Here is a 14,585-nt window from a genome sequence, read left to right on the forward strand (position 1 = left end):
CGAAAGATATAAATATGTAATGTGAAGAAACAAAATTGGAGTCATGTTTGCGGATTGAATTACGATGTTTTTTGTTTCTTCACATTACATATCATCATCATCATCGCTTAACGTCCGCTTACCATGCTAGCATGGGTTGGACGATTTGACTCGGGAGTGGTGAAACCAGATGGCTACACCAGGCTCCAATCTGATTTGGCAGAGTTTCTATAGCTGGATGCTATACCTACTTTCAGCTATACCTACTTTCCTCAGTGACAACCAAATTAATGAGCATAATACCCAGTCAAGTGCTTTCTCTGAATCAATGAAAACCAGGTATAGCAGTTTATTCTTAGCCAGGTATTTCTCCTGTAGCTGCCTCACTAGGAAGATTGCATCTATAGTGCCTGTCATGAATCAATTGGGCCATAACTTTTTCCATGATCTTCATAACTTGGTCTAATAGTTTGATTCCTCTACAGTTGCTTCTAAGGTATCTCCTTTGCCTTTGTAGCAGTTTACAATGACACTGCTAAATCAGTCATTCAGTGTAACACCTTCCACTTGCATCCTACTCCCCCAGATATTTTGAGCATCTCTGTAACTATCCCTGAAGAGCTCATAGCTTTTCCCCTCTTTATGTCCTTGATTACTTTATCTACCACACTTCTATAAACTGAAATTGCTGATCCCTCGATTGGGTCAGCATAGGGTAATTCCTATTTAACCTATGCATTCTTCATGTTCAGCAGCCTTTCATAATAGCACTTCCTTTTGTTCCATATCATCATCATGTCTTATTTGCCTTCATCATTCTAAATACACTTGTCACCAATAACATCTCGGTTCTCTTTCACACATTGTCTCACAATCCTGAACCCCTCATGTTGCAGGTTCAGACGATCATGTACAAATCTTTTCTTTTATACTTTACACTTAATGAAATACACCAAACGCCTAGATGTCCTTCTAGCCATTTAATAATGCTCCTTACAACCACCCTTCCATGTTTTCCAAGCTGATCTCTTAGCCTTAGCTGCCCTATCAACCTTATGAATCCAACACCATGTTACTCTTGACTTGGCTCGGATCTTCCTTTAGCCACATGCCTAATGTGTAGCCCTAAGCAGATTATTTCATAGAAATTTCAGATTAAAAATAAATATACAGACAGTTGATAAAATTAGCTTTAACTCTTTATACATGTCATCTAGTAGAAATATAAAAAAAAAAAATTTCACAAGACAAAATTTAATAAGAATAGTGAAAGTAAATAGTGAATATTCATGATCAACATCTCTAAACTATCCATAATGCATCATAAAACATAATGAAACAAATTAAATGAATTCAAATTTGAAATAAAAATGAAACTCAAAATATTTGAAGTAAAACTTTATTTTCAAATAACTATCAATACATTGATAACAACAAATTGGTAATTATTATTTCACTATTGAATATTGTCAAGAATTAATTGTGTACTGGAGTTGGTTGTAGTGCCCGGTATTTTTCCATTTCTGTTTCAATATCATAAAATGTCATAGGATTATGTTCAAAATATTCTTTACATTTGAAAGAGGCATTGTCAATATCTTCTGCCAAAACTAAAATTAAAAAAAAAAGAAATCTTCTAAACCAAAAGGATTACCTTAAACATAAACATTAAGCAAATTATACAACTAAAAGAGATTACCTGCACAGAAAAACTCTTGAGCCAACAAAGGTGCCTCTACTTATTCAACCTGCTAGAGACAGCAGTTAAATATTACTTAAATCATACCTTGCCATCTCAAATAAGGGGACACATTAGATGATGTAGTCCTAAGAAGACAAGATAGTTACACCATTAATCATTGATCTCGTTAATCAGAGCTGAATTAGAGTTATTCAACAACAGCTAAGATATTAAAACTTGACTCAAGATTCAATGAATGATTGTTTTTTTGTTTTTCGTTTGTTTTTTTTTTATCAGGAGGGAAGATATTGCCTGTGACCTTTTACAAAGCATCCAAGACTAGTGGAAAAGAAGGAGAAAGTCATCCACAAACTAAAAACCTAGCCCAGTGGATTGAAACAGAATGGGCTCCACTAAAGGCAACCAAGGTGCTAGGTGGTGGTGTTAAATCAGGCAATAGATTAAGTCTACCACCAAAATGGATTTGAACTCTAAATGGAAACATTCTTACTGTTCTCCTGATCCACTGCCCTAGATCAGTACATTTTTAACAACTCTAGAAGGATGAGCAGCAAAATTAACTTCAGACCACAGAAAGTAACAAATATCATAAGGTTGTTCTATCTGACTCTACCAATTCTCCATCTAAAGTTGGATTCAATTTCACTTTGTTTCAACTCTCACAAATACTAAAGATACAAGTCAAACACAACTCAGCAGACATTAAAACATGTTAAAATCTCTCTCTCTTTCCCATCTGATACAAACAAACAAAACATACATTACTACAAAAATGGTCTGCTGAATTAAAAATTACATCCAAGAATCCCAAGGAGTTTATGCTTCCAAATTCCAAGTTCCCCTTATTGTTACAAATATAGAATTCTTCACTGACCACATGGTATGAGACAATCATTCCATTTATTTCTGGTTACAAATTCAAATCTGTTTATGCTCGAATTCTTTGGGAAATTATATTCATCACACATTTGACAACAGTTAAAGAGCAATTGTAAACTTACACTTAGGAATGCCTTACAAAATAAGGCATTCCTAACAAAATGAGATCAGCCTATGAACTTTATAGCTGATTCTGTATTTGGATCGGCTGAAAAGTTCATAGGCTGACCAAGATACTCTCATCAAATGTGACCAAATGACGTTTATTTTTCAACATAGTCCCAACACTTCCATCGGTGTTGCAGTGCTTGGATTCCATTGGTGAAGAAGCCTTCATATTATTTGTAGAAAAAGTCATCAACAGCAGATATGACATCATCACTGCAATACTGTTTCCCAACCAAGTATTTTCTTATGTTGGGGAACAGATAATAGTCAGATAGGGCCAAATCAGAAGAATAAGAATGATGATCAACCAGTTCTAAGCCACAATCACACACAGCAGCTATTGAAACCAAGGACTTATGTGCTACAGCATTGTCCTGGTGAAACAAGGTCCCTTTCATCAGTTTTACTGGGCATTTGATCTTGATAACTTTTCTGAACTGCCTCAGTAAGGTGGCATCATCATCATCATCATCATCATCATCATCATCGTTTAACGTCCGCTTTCTATGCTAGCATGGGTTGGATGATTTGACTGAGGACTGGTGAAACCAGATGGCTACACCAGGCTCCAATCTGATTGGGCAGAGTTTCTACAGCTGGATGCCCTTCCTAACGCCAACCACTCAGAGTGTAGTGGGTGCTTTTACGTGCCACCGGCACGAAGGCCAGTAAGGCGGTACTGGCAACGGCCACGCTCAAAATGGTGTATTTTACGTGCCACCCACACAGGAGCCAGTTCGGTGGCACTGGCAACGATCTCGCTTGAATGTCTTTACACATGCCATGGCACTTGTGGCATAATATTCTCTATTAATTGTTTGGCCCTTTTCAAAATAGCAAACACTTTCGCATCCCAAAAAACTGAGGTCATCACCTTCCCAGCAGATGAAACAACCTTGGCCTTCTTTGGAGCAGATGAGGAAGGGTGTTCTACTACATGGAGTGTCTCTTTCTCCCTGGCTCAAATTCATTAACCCAACACTTACCTTTGGTTAAGAAACATTCAAGGAAACCAGCCAGATATGCTTCAAACAATGTCAGATTTTCCCATAACATGATCAACCTGGTGCACTTTTCACCAGATATCAGAAGACAGCAGCCAGCAAGTAGAAACTTCATCATGCCAAGTTCATTGTACAGAATATTCTCAACTCTTTCACATATATTAATAGCATTGGCTATTTGATTTATAGTCAATCACTTATCATCCATCACCATATAGTGAACATGATCAATATTTTCCTTAGTGGTGGCAGTTGCAAGACGTCCAAACATTGGATCGCTTTTGCACTATTGCACTGAAGCAACATCTAATGAAGCAACCATGTGCTTGGGGGCTAAAGCCTTTTTCTGCAGTTACTTGACAAACCACAATGCCAAATTTTGTCCATTTTCAAGAGAAATCAATACTAGTTACTTTTGAAGTCTTCTTTGAACTGTCAGATGTCAGTGTACCTGGAAAGAAACAAAGTGGTTATTAATAAGAAGAGTTGAAATTAATGCATGTAAGATTTCACAGATTTCCTTCATAGTCAGCCTATGAACTTTTCAGCTCACCCTTGTGTGTAAATACTTTCTTTGAATTTCCTACATTTATCAATAAAATTATATAATATTACCTTGCTGTTTAACTCTTATGCCAAACCATCTAATCCATGCCTCAGTAGGGTTCTGTATATTTGGTTTTCTCTGTACTTACTTCAATACTAGAGTTTTGCTCCAGCAGGTTTGGCTGGAATTTTTACAAAACTTTCAACACTGAAAAAAAATAATAATTCAATTCGCTCTGCATCCAAAAAATTTTAATGTTTGCTCACCTTGGGAGTCAGGTGCATCATCTGTAGGTGCATCATGTGTAGGGGCATCATTTGTAGGTACATCTTTTCTAGGTACATCTTTTGTAACACTTTCAGAAGAAATTTTATCACAAAATGCCTATAAAAAAAAAAAACATTAAACAAAACCTTTTTTAAACGTTATCTAAGGCTTTAGTTTAACTTACTTTTTTTCTTTTTATAGGATTTACACAAGATCTAGAGGTCAAAAATTGCTATTTCTCCCTCTATTATTACACTTCATTAGAAAATGACATGATATCCCATGTCTTTCAATGCACTCAGCCTTGTTGCACTTTTTAACCTAAAATATATTCATTCCTAAATGTTGGTATTAAACTTTAAACTTTCCAATTGTGTGGAGTGGGGGTGATTCAATTTGTAGTTGCTTTAATTAGACCTACTACTTAAGTAGTAACATATTTTATTAATCCCAATAAAAGGTGAAGTCAATATCCACAGGATTTGAACTGAGAAGGTAAAGGGATGCAACTAGATACTGCTTGTACTTATAATTCAGTCCAACCTTATCACATAATATGAACTCATCCTGAAAATTGCTTTGCCAGTGGAAATTCAATAGTGAAGACTGACCTCATGATGTTGAGTTTCATGAAGGAAATGACAAAAGATCAAGATGAATGGTAATTCACTGTGCTCGAGAAGACCCACCCATAACCTATTTTAGAGCCTTTGCATATTTGTCTCCATAATTCAAGAAAGCTAAGTTACTCTTTTAGTCCTTATTGATACTGACAGTGACTGATGATGCATAACCTAAAGGTTACTATATTTACTGTTATGAAATTAGCAAGGAGAAAAAAACAAGTATTTTTTTAGCAAAGTCCACTTTTGTCAAGGGAAGGAAATGGATATCTATAACCAGTGATAGAAAATTATGATGTAAAAATTTTTATGTTTTTTAAATATCCAAGTGATACACTGCAAACAATGATCACCTAAGTGATGAAGTTAAAATATTTACCAAAAATAATATACAAGGGTGGGCTGAAAAGTTCATAGGTTGACTATGAAGGAGTGATGCTACAGCAGTGAAATTTTGCATGCATTAATTTCAACTCTTCTTACCAATAACTGCATTGTTTCTTTCCAGGTAAACTGACATCTCACTGTTCAAAGAAGACTTTAAAAGTAACTAGTAGCAACTTCACTTGAAAATGGGCAAAATTTGGCACCGTGATGTTATCAAGTCCCTGCAGAAAAGGGCTTTAGCCCCAACGGAAATTCATGCTGACATGGTTGCTATGTTAGGGGATGACACTCCAGCTTTATCAACAGCGCAAAAATGGGTTGCTGAATTTAAGAGAGGAAGATGTAGCGTTGAAGATGACCCAACGTCTGGATGTCCTGCCACCACCGTGGAAAACATTGAACTTTTCAGACGACACACACATTAATATTTAAAGTAGTGTCACTGAAAGTTATCTTTTACAAAATATTCTGTTTTTAACAAACATAAAATTACTATAATTTTATGTAGAAAATCCTACTCCAAAATTTATGTTCGCTTCATCCTTACCAAACAAAATCTTATCACCGAATGAGAAAAGATGTACACAGGGGAGACAACTCATACAATTATCGCTCGTTCTCACTGACTTTGACTTTCAAAGTCAAACTTTTAAATCTTGTGCCAATTCATTTATCCTTTAATTGTTTAAATCATAAGACTATAGCCATGCTGGGACAACGCCTTGAAGAATTTTAGCCGAACGAATCGAGCCCAGTACTTTTTTTAAGCTTGGTACTTATTCTGTCGGTATCTTTTACCGAACTGCTATGTTACGGGGACGTAAACACACCGACACCATTGTCAAGCAGTGGTCGGCATTAAGGTAAATATTTCGTAAAAACCTGTGGAAAAAATTATTTCATATTGAGGTACGAACTTAATGAAACATTTACCAAAGTCACATTCGTGAGCGTTTGAAGGGTATGAAGCAGTAAACTGGGAAGAGACACTTGCTGAAGGTGAACAACTATATATTGCAAAACATATTAGCGGTTGCTGGGCATACTAGAAATACCAGCTATGTTACCCTGAGATACATTCATGAAAATGTTAATTTGAAAGCATTTTATGTCGGCAAGTCGAGGTGAAAAGGCTACGAAAACTTTTAATTACACTTTTCTAAGCAATTATTTCTAAAGGAACAAGGTATAGCAACGAGAGAACAAATTCTTACAGATACGTGAGGCACGAAAGAAAACACACAAAAAAAAAATTACGAGGGGTTATATGGGGTCCTTAAACCAGAATTCCAGCTTGATAGAGGATAAAGTTGAAAGAAAGTATTTTAATATTGGCGGCGATGTCATTTCTAATAAACACAAACAGTTTTCGCGACACTGCTTCCACGCACCCACTACAATATGCAGTTTCTTTCTACTTATTGATAAGTTATGATTTTAGAAGGTTATTTTCAACTAAGAAACTCGTTGAAATTTGAACATTAAAGAAATGAAAACAATAAATTTACCCGTATCGGAAATTTGATTTGCTTTGATCTGCTTAACAGAAGAGGAGCTACTTTTTCAATCCAAGCCATATTTAACTCTGAACGAATTGTTTTCTGAGTAACCTCTCTTTAGTCTGATTACTTCCAAACCTTCACACTTGAGGGCAGTACAATCAACCGGATGTCATTTCTGTAAGCATGCGTACAGTTACAGTACACTGTTACATCCTTTCTAAATTGCAATCATGGCCGATCAGGTAGGTTTCACAAATTCCAGTCGAAAATTCATTCGTTTTAAATAGTATTATATTATGGACTTCGATTTATATTTTGTATTTTCGTTTTCTTAAAGTAGTTTATTACTTAGAAAGTTTTTATCTGATATATTTATAAAGATTTTAATGAATTCACTTCAATCTGTGCTTTTCTCGTAAAACACGTGATGGTAAATGGTGTTAAATGGTCTAGAAAACTACACGTTCGTCATTTATGCAGAAAAAAATAGTCAATTTTTGAAGTTTACCAAAGTTAAAGGAATTGGAAATGTAAAGGAGACTTCGTTTTATGGTTGTGGCGCTTCTTATAAACTGAAACTGACTTTATCCACGTGTTCATTAAAATAATGCTAAATCGGTCTAAGTTCATCATCCGTTTGTACACATAACTTTGAAGTAGACCCTAATGTTATCCGTTGATTGAAAAAGAATTTGATTTTCTTACATTTTATTAAGCAAATTTTTTTTTAAATATTGAACGGCATTCCTAAAGAATAGAGTCGGAAATTATGTCAATATAAAGAACACTCCCCAGGCTGGGGGGTTTTTTGTTCTCGGGAGAGGATCTTTATAGTGACCAAATTATCTTTTACGCTAAATAACCTTAATTTCTTAGGATGCGGATGTAAAGAGAAAAATAGTCTCCCTGTAAAATTACAGAAGAGCGAGTCACGTTTTCCGTTGCAGTTGAAAAGTAAGGCAAATGATATTTATATAATTGAGAAACGAAAGTTAACACCATTGGATTTCTTTCGCCTTTAGTAGCATAACTGTCAAAATTAGATCAATTGGTTATTGGTTAATTTTCGTGAAAATTTTTATTGGGGTAAAACCCTGTAGTTATGCCCATATTCCTTACTATCGCCATGAAATATACGTGTGTTTCTGTGTGCGGGCGGTCACACGTACAACCATTGTCTTTTATATTTGTGTACATAGATACATATGCATATATCTTTTCGCGAAAATTTGCGCCAACTAACCGATTATACTGCCGAGGAAGAATCCTAGACCAGAATGAAGTGTTGCGGGCGAAGATAATCGTACCACTGGACGGTTCTATCTGTGCTAATATTGTTAATGGACTTTATTATTGGATAATCGTATTAATTCCATTGTGAAAACCAAGAAAAAAAAACCGAAGAAAAGGCTTCCTTTTGTAAACACCCCGTAAATCTTTTTTCTATTTTAAAAAAAACTTCGTTTCTGTATTATGTACGCTAGCAGATAGTACCGAATTGAAATTTTGAAGTTGAGACTTTGGTTCAGAATCGGAATCTCCATAGCCAAAAACGCGGGTTTCCGTTTAAAAAAAAAATTTTTTAACGGTTAATGTTGACATTATTACCCGGAAAGGAAATCGAAGAAAACAGTGCATCGGGTGTAGGAAACGAATATGAAAACAAATGCACGGAAAGTAACGGGGTGGGAGGACTTCGGAAAATTCACAAGATCCGAGTTTTTTCGCTCATAACTGTTACGAAAATGAGGGCGGGGTTAATGAAATTGTATATATATACCTTGCAAAAGGCATGCATTACGAATGCCTAATGTTCATAGTGTTACCCGGAAACGAAATCGAAAAAAAAATAGTGCAACGGGTGTTTTAAGAAAAAGAGGTAATCCTTCGTATTGACTCGACAAAACCAAAACAAACACTCGGTTGTTTCCGTGACAGCTGCTAAAATGGGAGAAGAAAGCTAATGGGTTGTGTGTGCATGGTTAAGCACACACTAGCTTTCTTCCATTTCAGCAACTGTCACAGAAACAACCGAGTATTTGTTTTTTGTTTTTTTTTTTAGTTAAAACAAATGCGCTGAAGGGGGGGGGGGGGGGTAAATTCACAAGATCCGAGTATTTCCCGTGTAACTTTTAGGGAAATAAGTATCTTTAAATGAAATTTTGGAGCTGATGCAGTTTCGCACCTCTCCTTGGAAAATGCTTTTTTTTTTTTTTTTTTTTTCACTGTCCCCCATTTAAATTTTTTATTTTGTTTATTTTAAAGAGATTGTAGTGATTTGATGAATATATACAAATCGAAATGAAATATAGACAAACGTTACAGTGCAAAGAATTAGCATTTTACTTGTTTTTAGCCCCATCAAGACATTCATATCTCTTTATACACATCTATATGCTTATTGAATTTAAAATTTTTAAAACTTACTTTCTTGCATATTTAGAATCTCTGTCATCTAAAACGGGGGGGGGGTCGAAAAAGTTTTAGGGTGGGGTGCATATTTGTAATCTCCAATATCTTTAAATGTAGGGATCAAAAAAAAATTTTTTTTTTTTAATGCACTTTTCAAGGAGAGGTGTGAAATTGTATTAGTCCAAATACCTTTCAAACGGCATACAAAAAAAAACATTTAAAAAAGGTGAGAGTTATAATCTTGCCAACAAAATTCCTGTATGCCAAAAACAAACTGTCAGAGGTACCATGCATATTGCAATATTTAGCCTTATTGTGGCATTATTAGGTTCAGCAAAGCTCTCACTGGTTCACACGGGAATGATGTGGGAGGTCATTATATGCCTGCTAGCAGTCCAATAATTTTGGTTCCTGGCAGCAGGTGCCTGTTAATTATAGGCAATAACATAGCTGCACTCCTGACGTGGACAGTGACTAAAACGCATTTTAGTCTACTACATTCAATCATTCCAAGAACCCAGTGGTCTTGCTGATAATGATTGCGATGTTACTTCCTTTGCATGAACTTGGATTCATCAATTTCCACATCTTGCCCTCCAAGTTGCACGAGGTTGTCATTGTACCAGTTAACAATTGCTTCTGATGCAATTCCAACTTCCCTAATTGCAACATTATGTTTATTATCCATCTCAGCCCAGTAATGCATCAACTCTTAACAGGAGGGTCAATGGTAGATGGGCATCTGGAAAAACAAATCCTGTCTGATGCTCCGATATCAATGGCGAACAGCACACCTCCACATTCCTCCTTTGGATACTCTATTCCATAGTGAAAGGAACATAGGCTGGTTACAACACTCAGAGTTGTCGACCAACCCCACAGATGCCAGGAGTTGGGTTGTTGAATTCATGTCATTTGATATGACATGAATGTCTAGTAGAATGCAATTTCTTTGAGTCAGGTCATTAATAGGCATGACAGATTCAACTATCCCGTATAATCCTGGGATCTAATGGTGGGTGTGGTAAGAGTGGATCCTATACCTTAGATGTCAGAAAATATGACCTAGAGTCTGTTGCCAGATGTGTGTATGTGTGCTAATTAGAGGAATGGAAATGGCACTCATCTCCAATGAATATAGTAAAATACAGTCCTTTCGAAACAACTTTGCATCAAGGAACTTCCAATTCATAACAAGAATTGAATTAAAGGTCTCTGTTTACAACACACACTCACCCCTACTTAATCAGCTTAGACAAATCAAAGAATTTTTTATTTACATTTGATGGATATTTGTCCTCATCTTGTTCGTTGTTATCATAGTCAACCAAATCCAATATCAAAAAGTCAGAAACCATCATAAAAACTTCGTCATTTTATCTCTACCTGTTTAATCTATGCAGGATTCACATGTGCATAAGCACATTCATACACTCACACAAACATATATACTTACTGTTCAAAATCCTTGCCAAAATTGGCTGTTCTCCAAGACTCCTCCGGATTGTCCGAACATTTAACGTGGATATGAAAGGCGTTGTTCAGTTTGATGGCTCTTCAGAAGCATTCAGCATACGTAGCAGCATTAAGCAGGGCTGTGTGCCTTCTCCCCACCCTGTTTGGCATCTGCTTTGCAGTCATGCTGGAACATGCATTTAGGACATCAACTGATGCTTACCTTCACACCAGATGTGATAGTAAACTGTTCGGTCTGTCATGGCTGAAAGTAAAATCCATGGTGCACCAGGTAGCGGGAAAATGCTGTTCATGGACTATGCAGCACTGACAGCACACTCTGAGGAGCAAATGCAGCACCTTGTGGACAATTTCTTGAAGGCCAAAGTACTGAGCACACACACCTCACCACCATCAACAACTACAAGCTGGGGGTAGTCCATCAATTCACCTACCTTGGCTCTATCATCACTGATGACCACTCCCTGGACCTAAGACTAACATGTGAATTGGACAAGCATCCTCCACATTTGCCAGACTCACCGAGATTGCTATTGTAAGACATGCATCCTTAGTACACCACAGCAGTGAGATGTGTAGCCTCTACTTAGGACAGCAGCATCTCAGTATCTTCCACTTTCGTAATTGGATATCAAATGCACCAACCACGGCAAGATACCCAGTGCAGTCACTCTGCTCCAGAAGCGTCCCAAAAGATTTCCTGTATGGGGAGCTGGCCGGTAACATGACGACAACCTCATTTTCGTTTCCAGGACGTCTGCTAGCGAGATATGAAGTTGCTTGATCTGGGAGGAGGTCACAAATGGTCACCCACACAGGAGATATACTGCAAATGGGAAAAATGAACAGGAACTCGCAGCCAAAGAAAAATGCACTCAACGGGTGGAAATACCAATAGCGCTGACAAAACTCCTTCAAATACAATCACTGTATGTATGACTGCCACTCCCGTGTATGCTGCAGCTGACATAATTTCTTCAGATGCAGGTCCCAAGACCAACAGATACCTATTACTCTCCAATATGCTTGCTTATACACCCTTTGTAAGCTTGAGGTGAACCATCATCAATGTCCACCTTTTGTGTTGGCATGGGTTGTGCAGTTTTGGCTTCTAAATGTTGACCTGTTTGATATTTCGTTTGACTTCTGAAGTTTAAAGCTCAATTATTTATATTACTTCTTATATTTTAGACTGAAAGATCATTTCAAAAGCAGCCAACGGTATTCTTAAACAGGAAAGAAGTGCTTAAAACTACTAAAAAGCAGAAGAAATCTTTGAGATATGTACGAAATGTTGGACTTGGTTTCAAAACCCCAAAAGAGGTACTTATATTTATGTCTTGGTGTGTATGAATGCCATATTATACGATTATTTCTAGTTAATCTTGAGAAATGGGTTAGTTTGATTGCACAACTGTTTTATTTATATTTTGCAGGCCATTGAGGGAACTTACATTGACAAAAAGTGTCCATTCACTGGTAATGTTAGTATTCGTGGGCGCATCCTTACTGGCACTGTTCTTAAAATGAAAATGACAAGAACAATTGTTGTAAGAAGGGATTATCTCCACTATGTAAAGAAATACAATAGATTCGAAAAAAGACATAAAAATATGTCAGTGCATATGAGTCCTTGTTTTAGGTAAGAATTTTTATTTGAAACCATTTGCAATTTATTTATTTTAGTATTCTTCCCATATATTAATTTCACCTTTATTTCTCCAGGGATGTGCAAATTGGAGATGTTGTGACTATGGGTGAATGTAGACCACTGAGCAAGACAGTACGATTCAATGTATTGAAAGTCTCAAAAGGTTCATCTGGCAAGAAATCATTCTCTAAATTCTAATGTATGAGTTACATCAATAAATTTGTGAACCCTTGACAATAGTGTTTCTTATTTAATTAGATGTTTACAGGTTTTAATTCTTTCATTATTATATTTCTATCCAAAATACACTAACTTGTTTCAACTAAATTCTAAGATAATTGTGAATTTAGACTGGTTTAACAAAAGGTTCTTAACCGAATCTATTTCATAATTTTTGTCTCAAGGCAAATCTAATTACAGATAAAGTCAATAAACTAGAGAACGAGTTATTAGCTAATATTTAATGTGTACAAGAAAAGTTTAATTTTGCTGAATTGTGCAAATCAGTTTACATACTGAAATTATGTTTTCACAAATCCTCATCATTAAATGTCTACTTTCCATGCTGGCATAGGGTAGGTGGTTTGATTGGAACTGGTAAGCTAGAGAGCTACATCAGGTTCCAATCTGATTTTGGCTTGGTTTCTATGGCTGGATACCTTCCTAACCAACCACTTTGAGAGTGTAGTAGGTGCTTTTATGTATCACCAACTCTGGCTACAACTATGATTTCATTTGGATTGTGCTGAGTCTTCTCCAGCACAGTAAATCACCAAAAGTCTCAATCATTTGTCATTGCCTCCGTGAGACCCCATATTTGGAGATCTTGTTTCCACAGCTGTCCTCCTTCATACACATTACATAACCATACCAGTGCAGTCCTCTCTTGCGCACCATATCTTCCTAATTTTTCTCTCAAGACACACTATGTTGTACATGCACATCCAGTGGAGCATACTAGTTTTTTTTTTTTTTCTTTCAAGCCTTTGCAGTCACTGCCATGTAGCATGGCTTCTCTTACACCTCGGCATCACACTGAGGGAGGCTCTTTGTTACCAACAAAGGTGGAAGCTCTTTGAACTTTGTCCAGCCTATTCTTATGCTCTCAAGCATCCACCTCTGCTGCTGACTTGGTTACCTAGATAATGAAAGCTATCAACTACTAAGTATCCCCTGGCATCTATTTTCTACACTGAGATTCTCATGAACGAAATCAATCTACATATTGAAATAAATATATAATGTATTCTAGGTGCATAAATCTTCAGTGATGAAAGTATCTTGTTTCTATGAACAAGTGATGACTACAAATATGAGTGTCCAGCAAATATATAATTTTGATATGCTTGATCTTGTTTTCAAATGCCTTTTATTTTAGCTGTACTTATATAAATTAAATCAGCTTGCAAATACACATTCACTTTCTTAAATTTATACTCAGGCTGTGCCAGAGTCGCCACTAATATATATTTATATATTTACATACACACATATTTTGTCAGTGTATGTGCATTTATGTATGCATCTATACATGTATGAAGTATTATTTTTCTTGGTAATAAAACATTGGCTCTAAATATGAAAGGTGGAAAAAAATGTATTAAACATACCCTGCACAATGTACATGAAAATGGAGTAGGCATGATCCAAGAGCAAAAGTAAGCTTCAGATGGATCAACTCTAGTGTAGACCACAGGGTGAAGAAATGCCAAGTAAACAGAACCTTAAGATGTGAGAGAAAGTGGTGATGGTTTATCTCAGGAGGCTAGGCCGCAGGTCTGCAGCTACAACTAGCATGGCATTACACTGTAGAAGACATGTTCAAAATATGCCAGCATAGAAAAATGGAAATGTAATGGTGATGGCATGTGTGCGTGTATACAGAATGTATATACCACCTTTTATTCTTTTACTTCTTTCAATTGTTGGATTGCGGCTGTGCTGGAGTACTGCCTTGGGAGTTTGGGTTGAATTAATTGCTCGCAGCA

General features: G+C 36.4%; 2 protein-coding genes across 4 annotated transcripts; one reads left to right on the forward strand and one right to left on the reverse strand.

Annotated features, from left to right (window-relative positions):
• Positions 1-1,364: 1,364 nt before the first annotated feature.
• LOC106883869 (uncharacterized) lies at positions 1,365-8,990 on the reverse strand. Of its 3 annotated transcripts, none has more exons than XM_089363620.1 (3): positions 8,839-8,990; positions 4,546-4,663; positions 1,365-1,589 (listed from the first exon to the last, which is right to left on the reverse strand). In XM_089363620.1, the coding sequence occupies exons 1-3, from the start codon at positions 8,854-8,856 to the stop codon at positions 1,456-1,458; spliced, it is 270 nt and encodes an 89-aa protein (XP_089219746.1). In that variant the 5' UTR covers positions 8,857-8,990; the 3' UTR covers positions 1,365-1,455. The 3 variants fall into 3 exon arrangements, with proteins under 3 accessions (XP_089219746.1, XP_014790491.1, XP_014790492.1); XM_014935005.3 differs by lacking the exon at positions 8,839-8,990 and adding an exon at positions 7,065-7,199; XM_014935006.3 differs by lacking the exon at positions 8,839-8,990 and adding an exon at positions 5,653-6,121.
• LOC106883868 (small ribosomal subunit protein uS17) lies at positions 7,166-12,834 on the forward strand. Its single transcript, XM_014935004.3, has 4 exons — positions 7,166-7,300; positions 12,138-12,269; positions 12,383-12,588; positions 12,672-12,834. The coding sequence occupies exons 1-4, from the start codon at positions 7,289-7,291 to the stop codon at positions 12,793-12,795; spliced, it is 474 nt and encodes a 157-aa protein (XP_014790490.1). The 5' UTR covers positions 7,166-7,288; the 3' UTR covers positions 12,796-12,834.
• Positions 12,835-14,585: the final 1,751 nt, after the last annotated feature.

The sequence above is a fragment of the Octopus bimaculoides genome, chromosome 15 (assembly GCF_046866305.1).
Source record: "Octopus bimaculoides isolate indiv1 chromosome 15, ASM4686630v1, whole genome shotgun sequence".
NCBI classification, from domain to species: Eukaryota; Metazoa; Mollusca; class Cephalopoda; order Octopoda; family Octopodidae; genus Octopus; species Octopus bimaculoides.

Excerpts from the sequence above, each read along its gene's own strand:
- LOC106883869 (XM_014935005.3), bottom strand. The coding sequence starts at position 7,133 with ATGGCTTGGATTGAAAAAGTAGCTCCTCTTCTGTTAAGCAGATCAAAG. Across the intron at positions 4,664-7,064 it reads AAATCAAATTTCCGATACGG|GCATTTTGTGATAAAATTTC; the intron begins GTAAATTTATTG and ends TTTTTTTTATAG. Across the intron at positions 1,590-4,545 it reads TGATGCACCTGACTCCCAAG|TTTTGGCAGAAGATATTGAC; the intron begins GTGAGCAAACAT and ends TTTTAATTTTAG.
- LOC106883868 (XM_014935004.3), top strand. Across the intron at positions 12,270-12,382 it reads GTTTCAAAACCCCAAAAGAG|GCCATTGAGGGAACTTACAT; the intron begins GTACTTATATTT and ends TATATTTTGCAG. Across the intron at positions 12,589-12,671 it reads CATATGAGTCCTTGTTTTAG|GGATGTGCAAATTGGAGATG; the intron begins GTAAGAATTTTT and ends TTATTTCTCCAG.